This window comes from Neovison vison, chromosome X, assembly GCF_020171115.1.
Source record: "Neovison vison isolate M4711 chromosome X, ASM_NN_V1, whole genome shotgun sequence".
Lineage (NCBI taxonomy): Eukaryota > Metazoa > Chordata > Mammalia > Carnivora > Mustelidae > Neogale > Neogale vison.
Genome location: NC_058105.1, coordinates 112,337,290 through 112,356,422, shown reverse-complemented (window position 1 = coordinate 112,356,422; position 19,133 = coordinate 112,337,290). Strand labels below are relative to the sequence as shown.

Here is a 19,133-nt window from a genome sequence, read left to right as displayed (position 1 = left end):
GGAATCCGGTCATGCTAAAGTAAAGGAGAGAGCCCATAACAAGTATAACAGCAAGAGGAGGAGCCTTGCTTAGTTGTTTGTGTGTGTGTACTTTTTTTTGGTGGTGGTGGTGTTTTGTGGTTTTTGTTTTTGTTTTTCGCCTGGGAACACAGTATGTTCCCTAAGAATCAAGTTTTGATAAAACTTTCAGAAAATATGCTACACTTTGAACACATTATAAATACAAGAGAGAGAAAATGATGATCTACAAGTGCAGTGGAATGCATTTCATGGTCACCACTTTTTAGCCTTACTGGTAATAACCCAATACACAGAGGTTCTCTTGCTCCTCCAATAAAGGCCACCAATAGAGAATCTGAGCTAGAGTCGTAATGAAAACAAACAGAAAAAGCAGGATCAGGCAACAGTGTTATCAAGAAGCTTACAAAACCCTAAAGAGACCATATATTTAAACCAAAAGGAAAATAATGAAAAAGATCTTTCTCACCTTTTGAAAGTTCTCCTTCCACAAATCTTCTATGACTATGTATCCTCGTAAACCCCAGTCATATAATTTCTCCCCACTGACCTTGAAACAAAATATAAAAGATCCATTACTATTCCATACATGACTGGTAAAAAAAGAATATTCCACTTTCCTTTTTCCTGTTTCCAAAAGAACTGTAGTTAAGCATACAATGACCCCAGAAGCCCTGGGGCATATACATTAAGGCTGGGCAACGTAAGCAAATACAAAGATAGTGAGAGGCGCAGCATTAAATAGAAAACACAGTTTGGTCATGCAGTCAGTGTTTGAAATAATTTGCCATAAATTACAGGTGAATAAGGGAAAAGAATGAAGGAAGTCAACCACTGACAGGTGAAATTCCTGAGAACGAGACACAGAAAGAAGGCTTCTGCCTATCACATCTAACACGTCATAGCCAACCAACAAGGCACACGAAAATCACTCACTCATTTCAGGGGCCTAGTTAAAAAAAAATAGGTGAACCTAATGAAGATGGTCTTAGTTTTCCCAGATCCCCCCAAACATACAAGTCTTCACGTTTCAATAGGGATTTTGCCTCTTGATCCAATATCCTTCCTACAACATCCTGAGAGGTAGGCGCCGGGGTCAGACAATACTCTGGGGCCAAGACGCTCACACCTTCATATAATACTGTGAAGGCACTGCACGGTGACAGAAGGAAGCTACACTTGTGTGAGCACAGCATAATGTATAAACTTGTTCAATCACTATGTTGCACACCTGAAGCTAATGTGACACTGTGAGGCAACTACACTCAAATTGAAAAAATTTAAAAAAATTTTTTTTGTAAATGCCCTGGTCCACTTTTCACTAGCTGACTTTAACTGTTGAATTTTTAAGTACTGAGGTTTTTGGGTGTTTTTGTTGTTGTTGCTTTGTTTTGTTTTTTTGTTTTTTGTTTTTTGTTTTACTTAAAACCAACTCACTACGATCTATCTGCTTTTTCAATATTAAAAAGGGGACGGGCAGATCGCAGCACCCAGGCATCCCGCAAAGTAGGCGGGTCACCTTAGGAGCAACCTTTACCTGCTCAAAAATTCATCTCACATTAGCAGTGAGGATTCGGGCGTCACCCCGAATCGTTATTTTCCTTACTCGTAAGTTGAAGGCATTAAATTGAGTTTTCTTTAAAAAAAAAAAAAGTTTCCAGTAATTCACATGCATCAGTCCCACATGTGACAAACTATGTTGATTACTCTTCCACACGGAATTTCTACTGCGAGATTCTGAAAGTAGTTCCTATTCTTTCTAATTTTTATAATAATTTATCTATGTGGAGCACTTTAGTTTACAAAGCACTTTCACATGAATTATCCCTATGCTAAATAACAACCTGTGCAGTAAGTAGGCAAAGATTTTAAGGAAATACTCAGTAGCCGAGTGACCAGTCCAACTAAGGTCACAGTACTAGTAGTTATTTTCTTCCGGTTGCTCTAACCATTCTTAAAATATATGATTCTCAGACCCACTGGTAGACATATTGAGCATTTACCACATATACAACACTATTCTTGGTACTTTACATTTCTGAGAGGAAAAGAACATTTGCCATCACTTTAAGCATTTTCTTACAGTACTTCTCTCCAAACACTACTGAACAAAAAACAATGTGAGTAATTATGTGGCTGGTTCAAGGTCAGGGTATTCATAAAAAAAAAATTAAAACTGTTGACACAGGAACTAAATGGCACTAAAACAGTAACAGAAAATCCCTTTCAATCACTGATGTCTCTTTCATTTTATTGTAGCCAAATATACATAAAATTTACCATTTTATCCATTTTTAGGTGTACAATTCAGTGGCATATGTGCATTCACAGTGTTATGAAACCATCACCATTATCCATGTCCAGAACTTCCTCACCATCCCAAACAGATCGCTAATGTTTTAGGTCTAGTGAAAATGAAGTTAATTGTTTTGTTCTGGCTTACCCTAAGTACCAAATAAAAGACAAAACACTCCTTCCCACTGACTTGAAAAATAAATTAGAATACAACTCATATTTGCATCCTACGATCTTGGCTGTGAATACAAAAGCTCTTTTGCAACATATGCTGTGGCCTATAAATAAAAAGACCTCTACTCAGGGGGCAGCCACATGTGCTTCCGGGGCAGCAGCCCAGCCCACCCTCCACCCCCTATCCCTTTACCGGTGGAACCACAACACACCAAGATGATGGATGATGGTGATGATGAGCCAGGGCAGGCAGACGTGATTCACGGTTCCTGAGCCGGGGCTGAAGCAGGCAGGGGGACATTAACTCTCTGCCTCCAGGACTGCATCAAACAGTGTCAAGCCCATGTGATAAAGACCTTCCCGGCATCTGCTACCAAAGCCACCCATTTCTCACAGCTGCGGCCACTGGGCACCCACCTACGACTACGGTGCAATCCAGGAATCCAGCCTCAATCCCGTCAGGGGCACTCCAGGGAGCTCAGGGTCAGAACGGCTTGGCTCAGAGCCCTGAGGGCCCAACTCTAATGACGGCACCGCTGCGCCTCTGGGATCAAGTCTCGGTGTGACAGAGTACCTCCAGGAACTGGGCAGGTCCCTGTCTCCAGATGCTGTCCAGGACTTCAAAACCTCGAGCCTGCTTTGTTCTTGCCAGGTTTCCAAGGCACTCGATGTCTAGAGTTCCCCTAAGTCCAGACCCCACTGCCCTGAGGAAGTCTAGCCTCTCTCAGAGGTTCTCCAACATCAGGGACCCTCACACCCCCTGGGGAGCTTGCTAAAACCCAGATCACTGGCCCTCATCTTCAGAATGTTCTGAGTCAGTCAGTCTGGCTTGGGGCCTGAGAACGTGCATTTCTAACAAGCCAGGGGATCCTGATGTTGCTGGTCTAGGGACTGCGCTTTATAAACAGCTGGTCTAGCTGTTAGGGACTGAATTGTGTCTCTCAAAATTCACATGCTGAAGTCCTAACCCACAGCGTGACTCTATTTGGAGATAGAGCCTTTAAAGGAGTGACCGAGGTTAAATGAGGTAATGACAGTGGGGCTCTAATCCAAAACGGCTGGTGTCATTAGAAGACGAGGGTGAGACACGAGGGATGTCCACGCACCATGAGAAGGTGGCCATCTGCAAGACACGGAGAGAGGTCCTAGGAGAAACCAACCCTTCCAGCACCGTGATGTGGACTTCCAGCCTCCGGAAGAGCATGGAAATAAATCTCTGTTGATCAAGCCACTCCATCTGAGGTATTTTGTGAGGAAACCCTGAGCAGACTGAAACACAGCTTTACCCATCTTGCCTGCCAACTCACTTCTCCGACTTGACAGGATGCCAACAAGTTGAGGTCTGAAGGGAAAGAAAGGAGCAGCCAACTGAGGGGGCACGCCCGGCAGACGGGACTGCACGCCTTGAAGCCCCCGGCAAGGAAAGTGAGGCTGACACCAGGCCCGGGGAGAAGGTGCAGAGGGCAAGAACCCAGGCCTATGCGTGCAACTCCAAGGAGGACCGGTTGTGATCACATGCACCCAAATGGAGAATGACCCGTAACTGGCAGCTGTGGAGTGTGAGTCTCTAGACTTCCATGTAAATATGCCCCCACAAAAGGTATCTCGATTCTCTGGACTAATATTCAACTTAGTGTGCATTCTCTGAATACTGACTTGATCGGAAGGAAGGCCAGAACTGAGGCACGTGGTGGAGAAAAGCACTTAAGTATGTGGCAGTTCATTTTATGTGCAAACAAATTCTAGTCAGGTGCAGTAAAAGCTGCAAAATAAAAAACATTAAGCAGTAAACCCAAACATACACAAGCAAGAAAAAGGGACACCCCAGCTTACTGTGTCTAACTTACCTGGACAAATACGATGGCTTGTTGTGGGTAATAAAGAGAGGCAGCAAGTCCCATGAATCCAGGCGGATATACCAGCTTCTTTATTTTTGAGCCTATAGAATAAAAGCTTGTAGATGTCAAGAGATGATTCATGACCCTTACCATCTCCGTTTGCCCTGGACACCTAACACTGAATAAGACTTTTTTCTTTGATTCTAGATTAGCAGAGAATGTGCCTAATAATGTCATACACACCAAAAAGAACCATCACATCCCCATAGCTTTGGTGAGATATAATTCACACAAGTCACCCATTTACAGTGTACATGCATTCTGATGTATTCACAGAGGTATGCAAACCATCACTACAATCAATTCTAGAATATTTTCATCACCCCTCAAAAGAAACGCTGTATCCACCAGCAGTCACCCCACCCCTTCCCCCATGACCCCAATCCCTAGAGAACCACTAATCTACTTTCTGTGTCTACAGAGATGCCTATTCTGGACACTCCACATATACACAAATATATAAATGCAGTTATATAATGCATATATAAATGCAGTTATACAGTATGTAGTCCTTTGTGACTGGTTTCTTTCATCAGCACAATGTTTGCAAGAGAACCACCACTTCTAAGGGAGCAAAAATAAAGAATGTTCTGAAAAGAAGCACATGGCACTTTGGTCTCCAAGGTTTATGTTTTTTTTATAGTAAACTGGTTTCCTATTTAAGGACTCAACACAAGCCTTGCTCTCCTCTCCTTTCTAATACTCCATGAAAATAACAGTAAAAGAATAAAATACAGGTAATAAACCCGCAGTGAAGAGGAAATGGGTGGAGGGGCCACTGGGAAATAAGAAGTGTCATCCAACTTACAGAAAACAGAGTGGACAGAGGCAAGAGGACACACAGCTATGAAGTCCCGAGGGCGAAGCAGCAGGTCCTCGGCAGCCCAGAGCCGGCAGGCACTGTGGGTGGCGAGGGCAGCCAAGGATCAAGAGGGAGGGAGGCGGGGGGATGTGGGGACTACGGACGGACACAAACGCAAGTCCTGTGCAGAGCCTAGGGGTGATTCTCTCCTTCCTCCGTGTCATCTCGGTGCAAAACTGTCTGTGGCCAGGCAGTCTGTCCAGCCAAACTTTTACAAAGGGGGAGAAGTATCTCTAAAGAGGGGCACTCGGGTGGCTCAGTCAGTTAAGCATCTGACTCTTGAGCTCAGCTCAGGTCTTGATCTCAGGGTGAGTTTAAGTCCTGCATTAGGCTCCATGCTGGGTACAGAGCCTACTTTAAAAAAAAAAAAAAAAAAAAGAACTATCTCTAAAGAAATGCCATAAATTTTCTGCTGAGAACCAAGACAGCCAGTGTGTGTGTGCATGTGAGTGTTGTACCCAAGAGCAGAGTTTTCCCCGAAATGGCCTCAGGTATAGGCACCCTCTGTATAAAATCAGTTCCCGTTCAGCTCACCCTGAGGTAGAACCTACTGGCCAGTAAGCCCCATCTATGCACAAAAAATTCTTATTAGCATTTCAATCGCCTTGCTCTTCTACTTGACTGTATAACCAACAACCACTAGTCATTTGAGGAAGGCCTGCAGCATAAAAGGGGAGATTGAGACAAGCAAGAAAGGAAAAAAATGACCCTTCAGGCAACAAAAAAACTTAAAAACAAAAATACACCTGTTATTAAGTATGGTTGAATCAACTTAATCAGCTACTACATTAAAAGAAAAAAAGGTTCCATGAAAAGGAGATAATCAAAGAACAAGAAAGAGCTACTTAGAAATGACAAAAGTAAAAACAATCAAATCAAAAGAAATAAAATGAACAAGAAAATAAAAGAGACATACAGGGTCACTTAAACAGCTTCATTGCTAATTCAGAAAGGAGAAAGAATGAGAGTAAATTTTCTTTTTTTTTTATTAAAGATTTTATTTATCTGACACAGAGAGAGAGACAGCAAGAGCAGGAACATAAGCAGGGGGAGTGGGAGAGGGAGAAGCAGGCTTCCTGCTGTGCAGGGAGCCCGATGATGCGATGCGGGGCTCCATCCCAGGACCTTGGGTTCATGACCTGAGCCTAAGGGCAGATGCTTAACGATGGAGCCACCCAGGTGCCCCGAGAGTAAATTTTCAAAGAAATACAAACCAGATTACATCCCTACAGCTGAAGGTTGCAAGCCACCAAAATGCCCAACTAGGAATGAGGCATCTACAGGCAGCCACACCACCCTGGAAGTTCAGAACACTGAAGACTGGGGCACCTGGGTGGCTCAGTGGGTTAAAGCCCAACATGGGCTTTTTTGAAAGTTACTCGAGCATGTAGTTCAAGAACATGGCAGAGTAAACCAAGGAAAAGAGGACATGGAACCCCCCAAAAGGAGGTCAGACCCAGGAGAGCAATGGAGCCATGTCCCAAGACCACCACAGAGCTGAGTCTTAGTCCAGACCGCAAGGGGGTATATGAAAGAGGACTTCAACTACCTCCATTTTGATCTCAGTCTGCACTTTCTGAAAAATTTTTAAGATTTTATTTTTAAGTAATCTCTACACCCAACATGCGGCTTGAACTACAACCGTGAGATTAAGAGTCGCCTGCTCTAACAACTGAGCCAGTAGGCACCCTCAGTCTGCACTTTCTAAATACTGAAATCTCCCTTTCCAGCTTCTCTTTTAACTCGGGCAAAAGACCCTGTGTGCAAAACGTCCCCTGGTGGGAACCAAACCTACCCCCTCCCTCGATTAGTAAGGACTGCCCTGAGCCAGTAGGAACCCCACGTGACTGACTCCAAGACGATGGACTTGACCTCCATTGACTACCTGCACTTACCTTTGCCCCACATTGCCCTTACATAAACCTGGAAGCATTTTCGGCACTTTGGAGATAGTCTCTGAGACGCTAGTCCACTGTCTTCTGGGTGTTGGCCTCACTGAAATAAATTCCTTTCTTGTTTCAACACCACTCACCTCTCTGACTTTGGATTTTGTCAGCAACGACTGGCTGAAGCTGGCCTGTTTAAGATTCCTGAAGACAGCTGCTCTTACACCCTTGTGCCGCAGGTACACGTAGAGCCCTGGGCAAAGGGGAATGGCAGGAGAGGGAGCAGCACGGAGAACCAGAGAAGCCTGAGAATAAGGTTCAGAAAACCAATAGAGGGTGGAACAGGAGACGCCTCTAGAAATGAAATTGGACCTAGAGAGTGTCTGCCAAGAGGCGCAGGGCTCTTCACGTGGGCCATGGATAGACGCTAGGGCAATGTATGTTAGTAACACACAGAATAACCTAAGTGCTGTTTACTGGTTTTAAACTCTAAACAGACATATCTCCAAAGACGGAACTAGGGCCATAGGAGACAAAACAAATGTTATCATCTAGACTCGTAATAAATTCATGTTTCTCTTCTTGTCTTACTGCCTTGATTGAAAGGATACAATTATTCTAGAACACACTGTTTTTATCCCTGGGGTCCCACCTATACACTTGGAGCTCATACAGGTGAGGACCAAGTAAAGGATAGCACACCCAACAACCAGCCATTTCTGGGTCATTCGCAAAAAACTGGTAAGCAGCAGCTCTTGGGCCTCCAGCTCCTAATGGTTCACTCAATGAGCTGGGGGCTCCAAAACTTGAGGAAGGATGTGGGGGAGGAGCCACCAGAAGCCAATGATAGTGGGCAACGGCCACCTGCCACCCTTGAGTGACCTGGCTGAGTCCACATCCTCGGAATGATCACCCACTCACCTCCTAGAGAGGTGTCTCTTGTCACCACCAGTCATGGCCATTCTCATCAAATGAGGAGCACTACCTTAGCATTTATGCTCAAGAAACTCTACCTTATGACCCAGCAATCCCTCTTCTGGGTATATACCCAAAGGAAATGAAGCCAGTATCTCAAACAGATACCTGCACGTCCGTATTCACTGCAGCATTAGTCACAAGAGCCAAGACATGGAAACAACCTAAGCGTCAAGGGATGAGGAAGTAAAGAAACTATATGAATGGAATATTATTCGGCTTTGAAATGGAGATCCTGCCACCTGTAATAACATGGATGAACACAGAGGACATTACACTATGTGAAATAAGCCAAACAAAACCCGCACAATCTCACTGACAATCTGGAATCTAAAAGAGTCAAATGCATAGAAGCAGACAGTAGAAGTGTGGCTACCGGAAGAGGTGGGGTGGAGATGGAGAGATGCTGGTGACAGGGGACAAAGTCGCAGTTATGCAGAATGAGTAAGTCTAGAGAGTAATGTAGAGCATGATGGCCATGGCTAACAATATTGAGTCCTGGAGACTTACTAAGAGAGATTATTGGTGCTTTTATCTTAAAAAAAAAAAAAAAAAGGTAACTATGCTAGAAGGCATGTTAAATAGCTTGACCAGAGTATTCATTTCACTATGCATATGTATACATATATGTATATCAAAACATCATGTCATATACCTTAAAAAAATACAATTTTTATTAAAAAATAAAAATTTGTAGATGTTAAACCAAAAAAAAAGAAAAGAAAAGAAAAGAAACTCTGTGCCTGGAGGGGGGTGCAAAGCACTTCAGACCCCCAATAGATATGCTCGCCATCCCACCCATCTTATTCAGTGATCACCTGACATTGTTCACTGCACGCCTTTCTACCCCAGCCCTGAGGAAAAGACCCGTTATTGAATATTTGTGCACGAATGTGTGTGTGCACATATAGTTTTTTTTAAGATTTATATATTTATTTCAGAGACAGGGAAAGCGCGTGAGAGCAAGGAGGGGAAGGGCAGAGGGAGGGAATATCCAAACAGACTCCCACTGAGCATGGAGCCTGACGCAGGCCTTGATCTGACAACCCAGGAGACCAGGACCTGAGGGGAAACCAAGAGCTGGAGGCTTAACCGACTAAGCCAACCAGGTGCCCCCCGTGTACTTTCTTGAAAAAGAATTAGGGTTTTACATTATTTTAATGCTACTGAGCCCTCCTGGGAAAAGGAAAAGGAGAGAGGAAAAGATAAACCAGCAAGCAAAAATGGAGGACTAGAACCCGCAGGAGTGTGTGTCCTTCTGCTGCTGTTTTGCCCGGGAGAGCACAGTCCGCAGTTCTCCTTAGGATGGTCACCCAGTGGACGTGCAGGGGGATAAACACCAGACAGCACAGCACAGGAATCGTGCTTTAGGGCCATGCTCTCACCATGGAGGCGGCGGGGGCGGGGGAGAGCTAATCTCACTTGATTCCACATTCCTGGCTCCCTAGCAGTAGCCAAGATTCCAACAGTCTGGCCCTGAGATCTTTATAAATTTCAAACGCTATCTAAGTAAGACAGGAATGCTTTTTTGGACAGCTTTACAGAAAGGAGGAGGAAAATGTTCACGGGGTGGGGGGGTAGTTGGTTCAACTCTTTCGCAGCTGGTTAGTAAAAATGAACTCTAACTTTAATTCTTATATATTCTGCACAGGATGGTAGGAGGGCACAGAAACTATGATAGGAGTTTGTTCTACAGGCTGAGGGAGGGGCACCAGTGCCACCTGCCTCCAGACTAAAATAATAGATAAGGCATGTACAGAAAAGCTTTTTAAAATTGGAGGAATGGGTACTGAGGGAGTCACTATAGTTAATCTTTTATGAGGGTCTGCTTGCAGGGTTCATAAACTCTCCATTTTAGGAATTTTTGTGAAGTCTGAATTTTATAATCAGTGAAACCTCAGTAGTTTATAACAAACTGATCTCATTATAGTGAAGTACCTTGTCATCCTTTATTTCCTATGAATGTTTGGAATCCAGCAGTATAGTGTAGTAACACATTTCAGGTGACATTTATTAGCTTTTAAGTGTTTTAAAATTTTTTGTATCATCACTGGTAACTGAAGCTATGACAGACACATCAAGAAATTCATAAAATCCCTACAAAATCACTGTTCTATTTACTGTGATTAATAGTCTGATTTCAATAGTGAAAAACAATAGAAACAGAGTCTCAGGTGTAACAGACTTGTGGTTAACAAAAATTCACTCTTTCTGTAACAAAGAAAAATGGAAATTTGATCAAGTAAATGTGCCTATAAAGGATATAACTATATTATCCTTTCAACCAGGGGTATATAATTTCTTCCATTTCATATTTTTATAATTTCTATGTATGTCTAAAATCAAACACACTGGAGAAAACAACCTTATCAATTATATATTAAGAAAGTCATATGTTAGGAACCAACTCATTATTCTGACAACTGGCAAATAAAAAGAAAGAACCGAGTATCTATCTTATCTCTTCCTTATGAGCGGTTTTTAAAAAACCCCATAAAAGTGCACCTACCTCTAGCCAAAAGAAGTCCAACAATGCCAGCAAAACCGATAACACCAAGTCTTGGAAAAAATCCAGGAGGTGCATTTTGGAGATAGTCATAGCTGCCTACAATAGAATCAGACCAGGAAACCGTTCTATAAATTGCCCATTAAGAAACAAACCAAAAAAAATCTTACACATAACTAGTACATATAGTATCAAACACTTCTCAAATAGTGTGTTCTTTGCTTTATGCTAATATGCTTTTTTTAACACATTCTTTTTATGTGATAGATAAATATGCTTTATTATTCACATAGCAAGTAGCCAATTTTCAAACACTTCTGGTTTGATGGCCTACTGACAGGAAAGTCATGTTAGACCACCTTCATACTCCTGAATGCAACAGATCTGAGTTAACTCTGCACAGGGGGAGAAGTACCAATATGGGGATTCCTTGTCTTCCAGACACAGAGACGGAACAGATTTGGAGAGATCTGCCACTATCCTGAAGCTCTGCTGCTTGCTCTCTGAAACTCAGGAACCAAATACATGAGGCTTGGGGAAAAACGTATCCTTTGCCATCTGAATTCATGATTTGAAATCAAGAAGAGAATCAACCTGGACAACGTAGGAAACTTTTAGTGCACGTATTTGAGGGAAATAGTCACTGGTGATAGATAAACCACAAAGAAATGCAGCACGTGAGCCTAGGTGCCCTGCCTGAGCATGCCTTATGACCTCATCGGAATGATGACTCCTCTCCCATCCACGGAGCCAATCCCACCCAGTAAGAGCCATCTGCATTCCTAACCCTCTCGGAAAAACCTTTCCTAGACTCCTCAGCCCATGCCTCTCTCTCCTCTAAAGTCTCATCATATTTATTCTCGGTACCATCATTTGGTATGCAATCCTATAGAGCACGCTGTGTGTAATTACTCACGGGTGTATTGTATGCCTCCTCAAGGAGAACATATGCTCCTGAATGGTTCACTGGCTGGACTTCTATGTTGTATGCCTCCTCAAGGAGAACATATGCTCCTGAATGGTTCACTGGCTGGACTTCTATGTTATTTCCCCTCAGAGGAAACAGTCGATGTTCATCCAACAGCTGTTTACCGAAAGCACTGCTAGGTGCTGACGGATACCAAATGAATTAAAAAATGGGTTTCAGAGAGGCTGTAACTTCAAAACCCTTCATGTCTGTCTCAACCCCATCTTCAGCACTCCCTATGTGCTTCCAGTTTCCGGCTCAGGAAACACCGAGTCACTCCTCCAAGCCCTGATCATGCTGTGCCCTCCGTGTGGAATGATGCCTAAGTTCCACCCCCATGTCTTGGTGTGGCTGACTCTAAGATTCAACTCAGAAATCCTTCCCTGACTCTTCCCCACCCTGCAAACCCTATTAAACTCATCTCCTTCCTCTGTACCTTCGAAAGTGGCCTGTGAGGGGCACCTGGGTGGCTCAGTGGGTTAAAGCCTCTGCTTTCGGCTCAGGTCATGATCTCAGGGTCCTGGGATCGAGTCCCACATCCGGCTCTCTGTTCAGCAGGGAGCCTGCTTCCCCCTCTCTCCCTGTCTGCCTCTCTGCCTACTTGTGATATCTGTCTGTCAAATAAATAATAAATAAAATCTTTAAAAAAAGGAAAAGAAAAAGAAAAAACAGTGGCCCGTGACTTTCTCTGGATTTGCGCTACTGTTGAAAATGTATTACATGCCCCTCAGTGGTCATGACCGTTATCTGAATCAGCCGTGACTGTCCATGCCTGCCATGAGGCTGACTTCACAAATGTCTGCGGAACCGAACTGACTGGAATGCTCGGTAATTCTCCCCCCCAGAAAAGAACAGACACAGGCCAGTTTTCCTTTTCCTGGCTGTTTGGGAAATATGGTGATCATTTTAAACACTACTATAGGGCTTGTGGTGTTTGCACGAATTCCTGGCTGGCCTTTGACTTATTCTGCCTTTAACTTAGTTTTCACTTTCCAACTCTTTGTCTGGGTCATCTGAAGCAATTTTCTGCTTCCCTTTATTTTTGCCTACCGGTGCAGTGTTTTCAATTCGAGACGTGCACACAGAACACTTGATGGGAGGTCACCCAGATGGCCCTGGTGAGCTGAGCTGAAGTGGGTAAATCACAGAGAAACGGGAAAGAAGATACGCTGAAAGGCTGCAGTGAAGCCCCAGCCCAGCTCCTGGTACCGTGTCCTGGCTAGGACTGCCGGGAAATGGACGGACCGCCTTGGCAGACAACAGCGCAACTCATAATGGAATGTTTCTTAAGAGCTTTTGCAGTAACCAGTCCAAGAGAAGACAAACAAGACTTAGGTTGCTAATAATGCCTATTGCTGTGAATCGACGGGAAGTGATAGGTAACAATGCAAAGCCCTTCATGACAAGAGATCTGGAGTTCTTGAGTTTCCTCAGATTAAAACATGAAGGTAATAAAAGCACCTATCTATCAGGGTTATGAAGATTATACATAAATTAATATTTTAAAGCACTCAGACTAGTTCCTGGCATGTAATAAAAACTAAGTAAGTGCTGATGAAATTAATAAAACAAAGATGTTACTTATTAACATACATATTATTCACGGGTGTTAATATCCTGTATCAGCCCATCTATACCTGATGATCTCTGGAAGGAAATAAACTATATTCGTGTTTGTTTTATTCAGTCATGGAAGCAAACGCTTGTAAAAATAGGAGTTTTTCTTTGCTGAGATGCCCAGCAAAGGGAATGAAACATGCTCAATGTCCATTAATTCACCAGTGTCTGAAGGAGATGAGTCAGAATATAGACTGTGAACCCAGTTTACGAGTGTATGGGATAAGTGGATATGGAAAACAATCAAGGACAATAAAAACCCAATGAGAAAAATCTAAGAACACTACTCCACGCAGTAAGGCCTTTCCTAGGCACACCAGCCCAGTTTCTTCCAGCCTCTAAATTTCTGTTACGTGTATTAACAGCCATACAGATAAGCTATCCTGATTCCAAAAACCTACTGATGAGTTAGTGGGGGTTAGTGTCAGTCGGGGACACTGCACCTGGAATTAGATTTCAGGAAAAAACATCCAGTGTATCTGAACTTGTTAGCCCAGCAATCCCAATGATCTTGAACAGACTTCCCAAATGTTGGGGGACACTAGTCCTCTGAAATCTGATGAATACAAGAGATCTTCTTTCCAGAAAAATCCACATAGTTCTAATATTCTGCATTCAATTTCAAGGAATTCCCAGATCTCCTGGATCCCATCCATGGTATCCTGGTTAAAGAATCCAATGTTAATGAAGAAACTGATTATGCCCAATTAAAGATCAACTTACCTAACCCCCATTGAACCAAGCTCTGCATCTTGGGCTTAGTTTGGGAGTACGTTTCCTAAAAAGGTGAAAAGAAAATGAATGAGAAGGATAGGCTGATTAGAAAGTAACAAGAAATATATTTGTCTTTACCGTATAAATTACCATGTTATTAACACTTTTTGGACAAAGGGATATATTGTCTATCTGGGTTTTTCTCTGTTCTTTTCTCTTGTGTAATTTCCACTTCACTGCAAATTGCTCAGCAGAGCAGTTTAGTATTGTCACAGGAAGCAAACATTACAAGCAGAGTGATTTCAACAACCCAGCCTTTTTTTTTTCTGTTAAATTCAAGAGAATGGACAAAAATCAATCTCCTTGATAACTGAAGTGGCAATCCTCTCCTTGTGAGACGCAATCTCTTTCATATTAAGTCTATTTCCTGATATGTCATGATTTTAGAGTCTGTATCTAAAAACTGCCCTTCTGAAGCAGTAATGACCATCTTGAATGGGACAAAGGAGTCTATATCCAAGTTTTGAGAGACACTTAGCCTAATCCTGGAACAAATGAAGTACTAACATTCTCTTAACAACAACAAAAATAAAATGGCTTTGTACATGAACATCATATAACCTAAAGAAAACAATGGACTAGCTAGAACTTCATATTCCACCTCAAGAAGTCTACAACGGGGCACCTGGGTGGCTCAGTCAGTTAAGCATCTGCCTTCAACTCAGGTCATGATCCCGGGATCAAGTCCTGTGTGGGGATCCCTGCTCAGCGGGAAGCCTGCTTCTCCCTCTCCCTCTGCCCCCTTCCAATCACGTGCTCGCTCTCCTATCTCTCGCATAAATAAATAAAATCTTTTAAAAAAGAAGTCTAAAATAAAGTTAGAAAAAAGAGACATACGGGCATCAGAAGGTATCAGAACCAGTTGCCACTTGGAAAAGGATTTGTTTTGTTTAATTTGGTCGAAGTCAGAACAAGTTATCCTAATACTATTAAATGCCCTTAAACAATAAACACTGAATTTAGGGGAGGACATAAAAAAATTTAAGAACTGAATACTGCTTCATTAAAATTCATTATTGGTATTTTATGCCCATAAAAAAAGAAAAACTACATAGAAATGGCTACAGTGATGACCTATTTCTTTTGTTAGCATAATCTTCTCACTATAAAGAAAAATTAAATTAATTCTTAAAGAAAGGGGCTAGAAATCACTGGCCTGAAAAAGGAGCCAGGAATTAGAAATATTTCTATTGAAGAAGGCATCATCCTGAAGAAAAATAAAGCCATTGTAATCACAAAATGGCTTTTTTATTTAGAAGCAGTACAAATAAACATGTTGATAATTATTCTGTCATTTAGAGAGGTATTTTGCTACACTGAGCATCATGCACAGATGAAAAAGTAAAAAACAAAAAGCAATCTGAGGTTGAAAGGTTAAGAGACAAAGTACTTTTATAACCCCCCAAAAAAAAAGCATACAAAATAACCTCAGTCAATGCCTGCATGATAGAAAAATATTTGCACAAATTTGTGGACCTTATCTTAATCAGCAGATGGCTTAAAAATCTTCTAGAACAAGAGAATAAAGTCTAAGCTTTTTACAACACATTATGTAAGTCTTTAGATATTCATAACTCAATAATATGGTTACAATACTTATGTATACTGGCCTAATTTATATTGCTGACAGAGTCTATGCTTACTGTTTTCTTCTAAATTGATAAAAAAGAAGTTCAGCACTGGCAGAGAGAGTGGAAATGAAAACATTAAGACAAGCTCTGGATGAAAATTCTGTCTGTAAATCTCGAGCAAAGTAGAGCTAGACCATATCACACACATCTACATACTTTGTACTAATCTGCTATCAATTTTCAAAGTCCAGACCAAGTATGGCAAACACTTGATAGATCAAAGCCCACAAGAACATTCTGTAGATTGTAATCTTCCATTTCAGATGTTAAAAATTGCAGAAATGCTTCCATGAACATAATCACAAGAGGCTGATCTAAAACCTGAGCGGGGAGAGAAGCCCATCTGCGTATGTAGCTCTTTGGTCACCTATTAGAGCATTCAGAATGTTCTGTAGCCATTCCTGTTACAATGGCTCTGGTGTGTACACTTTCTGGAGGGGGAGAAAAACTTCCCCATTTTTATATAAATGCTTACATTATATCCTCTTTCTTCTACTAGATGTCCAGCCCCATATCCTCCCCTGGGAGACAATGATGGCTTCCTAGCTGCGACCAACAAGATAGTGACCAGTCCACTCTCCAGTCAAGGTGCCACACGCTGCCTGGCAGGAGGGCCATTCTCCCTGCAGCGATGGCAAAAGCCACCACCAGGAAGCTAGGGCTCTCGACTCCCCTCAGAGAAGGCACTGATGAACACCGTTAAGTCAGGCCCTCTGAAGCTGGAGACCTCTGTTGTGCCTTTTTCTGAAAACACGCAGTCAATAGAGACTTTTCACTCTGGACTCCAAACAGAAATGTGTCACTCCACTTTCAGAACAGCTGTACCTGACACCAACTTGTATACGGCTCGCAATAATGTCGGAGATGTGAAATGCTTTCCTCAAGTGGGGTCCTTGGCTCTTCCACATATTTAGACTGACCCTCGGGAACGGAGTAGAGTGAAAGCTGCATACACGAAAAAAACAAAACAAAAAGAAATTAAAAAGCACCAACAGTCACGAGATAATGTAATCAATCATCAAACTGTTAAGCATCACTCTTTCTAATAATTCATGAACTGCTGTGACTCTAAGGGTTTCATCCCCCCTGAAACTTACTCCAGAGGATCTTTGAACCTGATTTATCAGTAAGAACAAGGCCAAGAAGACAGGACTATCAAGTGCCCTCTCCTCCTCCCACTCCAGTGGTAGCAGACAAAGCAACACACCCCCTCTTATCCATTTTCTATCCTGGCATTTGGTATTTCACCTTAGATACTGTATGGGAAAAGGATTCTATTACTCTAAAGTGGGGAGGAGATGTAAAAAAAAAACTGAGCTCAAATGATCAGTCTGGTGCTAATCCAAGCAGGAGAGCAAGTTTGTTCCCCACCCAGAGGAAAAACTGTTCATAGTCATTACTGGCTGCCTTCTTCACCCTCAAAAAACACCACAGTCCCAAGGCCTGAGAAGAGTATAAAGGGCAAAAGATAAATTAATTAGCTTTTTGAAAACACCATTGAAGTAACCTGGTTCATGACTGAAAGCAGATCTTTACATCAATTTACTCTAAAATCAACAGATAGCAAATATCCAAAATAATCGGTGGGAAGTATATACAAAAAAGAATGTAAACAATGGAAAGAAGATTTCTTCTTTTATTTATTTAGTATTTATTAAGCATCTACTTATGAGCCTCTAATGTGCCCAAGAAGAATGAACCCAGGTATTTAATTTCTTAGAGAGGGAAAAATGCAAATGTTTTCCTGGCTTAAAAGCAGTCTTGGAGGGGCGCCTAGGTGACTCAGTTGGTTAAGTGTCTGCCTTTGGCTCAAGTCATGATCCCAGGGTCCTGGGACAGAGCCCTGCATTGGGCTCCCTGCTCAGCCAGGAGCCTGCTTCTCCCTCTCCCTCTGCCTGCCACTCCCCGGGTTTGTGCTCGCTCTGTTAAGTAAATAAAATCTTCAAAAAAAAAAACCACACTGAAAAAGAAAGCAGTCTTGGATGAGGCGGGTCACTTAGAAGTGACAAGCAGATTCCCCACAAAAAACATCTGGGAAATATTCCTTAATTATGCCCTTAGCTAACTATCATTCATTAAAGTTTGTTGAAAAAGCTACCCTTTAGTAGCTTCCCATGAAGAAAAACTGGAGGGAAATCCACTTTCTACTTGGAAGTGTCTTCTAAACTGTCCTATCTCCTGATGTACAATTTGTAGACTTCATATAGTAACTAAAGCAGATGTTCAAAATATACAACATGAACGGCATGTTACCTCATTAACCTTCACAGAAGCTTTGTGAGGTGAGTCCTTTTTAGGTGACGCATAGACTTTGAAGGTGAGCAGACTCAGGCTGGCCGGCCCCACAGCCCTCTGAATTACCTGAAACACAGAAGCAATCTTAAAGCCTTCTTCAATGCAATAAACCGAACGTGCATAATGTGAGCACATTTATAACTTCAGCGACTTCTGCCCTAGAAGGCTTACTGTGCTTTATGAGAAACAGATGTGTTCCTGAAATTTTATGGAAACTTGAAGAAACATGTACTCACAGACTTAAAATTTCAGGTCACCTTCACCTTAATTTCCAAGACAGTAGTTCCTAAGTTTTTCTACTTAACCTGTCAAGTGAAGTAAAAGATACGTACACAGACACGTGTGCATGCTTTTAAAAATAACAGAAATGTTATGGAATGATTTTAAAACTCTAAGAGTCTCGATCTCTCTCACACACATACAAACACCCCCCCACCAACAGTGGAAGTGGTTTCGAAATGATCTCAACTAGTGATTCACTGAAGAGAGTGAAGATTATTTCTGTAATTCTAATAACCAAATTTTCACAAGTTTTCTCTTTCCATTCCCATTCAGAGCTGGTCTCCTCCAAACTAAGTTCCCCAACTCAGTATCTTTTTGTGCCTTGCCCTCCCTCACTGGGTCACTCACACCCAGGGCTGCAACGCAAATGTAGTCCCAGCCCAGAGCTCCCAACTCACTTATCCAATTACTCCTGGACATTTGTATTTTTTTGCAAGCCATGTCCAAAATCAACTCATCGCGATCTTGTCTTGTGCCTCCAAGTCCACACTTGGCCTGATGGGTGGGTGTGTGCTATAGAATCAAGTCCGAAGGCTTTCTTTTCTTTTTTTTTTTTTTTTTAAGATTATTTACTTATTTATTTGACACAGAGAGAGAAAGAGATCACGAGTAGGCAGAGGCAGGCAGAGGGGGTGGGGGAAGGAGGCTCCCTGCTGAGCAGAGAGCCCGATGTGGGGCTGGATCCCAGGACCCTGAGATCATGACCTGAGCCGAAGGCAGAGGTTCCCCCAGAAGGCTTTATTTTCTATCATAATCCCTTACCTTACACAGCATATGACCAGCTAGCATCTTTACCCCAGACCTGTCCCTTCTTCCTCTACTTCCTCGCAGGTGTGGTACCACTACCCAACCAGGCAACCCGGTCAGAAACTCTGAGGTCGTGTTCACACCAGCCCGGCCTAGCAGTCAGCAAGTCCTGTTAACTCTAACTGTTCAGCAACCTCCGTTCACTC

At 42.5% G+C, this 19,133-nt stretch overlaps 1 protein-coding gene and 1 non-coding gene across 6 annotated transcripts in view; both read right to left on the bottom strand.

Annotated features, from left to right (window-relative positions):
• Nucleotides 1–19,133, bottom strand: part of APOO (apolipoprotein O) — a 60,661-nt gene that overhangs the window by 14,665 nt on the left and 26,863 nt on the right. For all 5 annotated transcript variants that reach the window (XM_044235498.1, XM_044235499.1, XM_044235501.1 and 2 more), the window contains 6 exons: nt 17,857–17,964; nt 16,429–16,548; nt 13,922–13,976; nt 10,618–10,713; nt 4,335–4,426; nt 488–568 (listed from right to left, as the gene is read on the bottom strand). In XM_044235498.1, coding sequence (XP_044091433.1) covers nt 488–568; nt 4,335–4,426; nt 10,618–10,713; nt 13,922–13,976; nt 16,429–16,548; nt 17,857–17,964 — 552 coding nt within the window. The remainder of the gene's footprint in view (nt 1–487; nt 569–4,334; nt 4,427–10,617; nt 10,714–13,921; nt 13,977–16,428; nt 16,549–17,856; nt 17,965–19,133) is intronic.
• LOC122897722 lies at nt 1,492–1,641 on the bottom strand. The gene has a single exon (XR_006382598.1). It is a non-coding gene; the product is annotated as a U12 minor spliceosomal RNA (small nuclear RNA).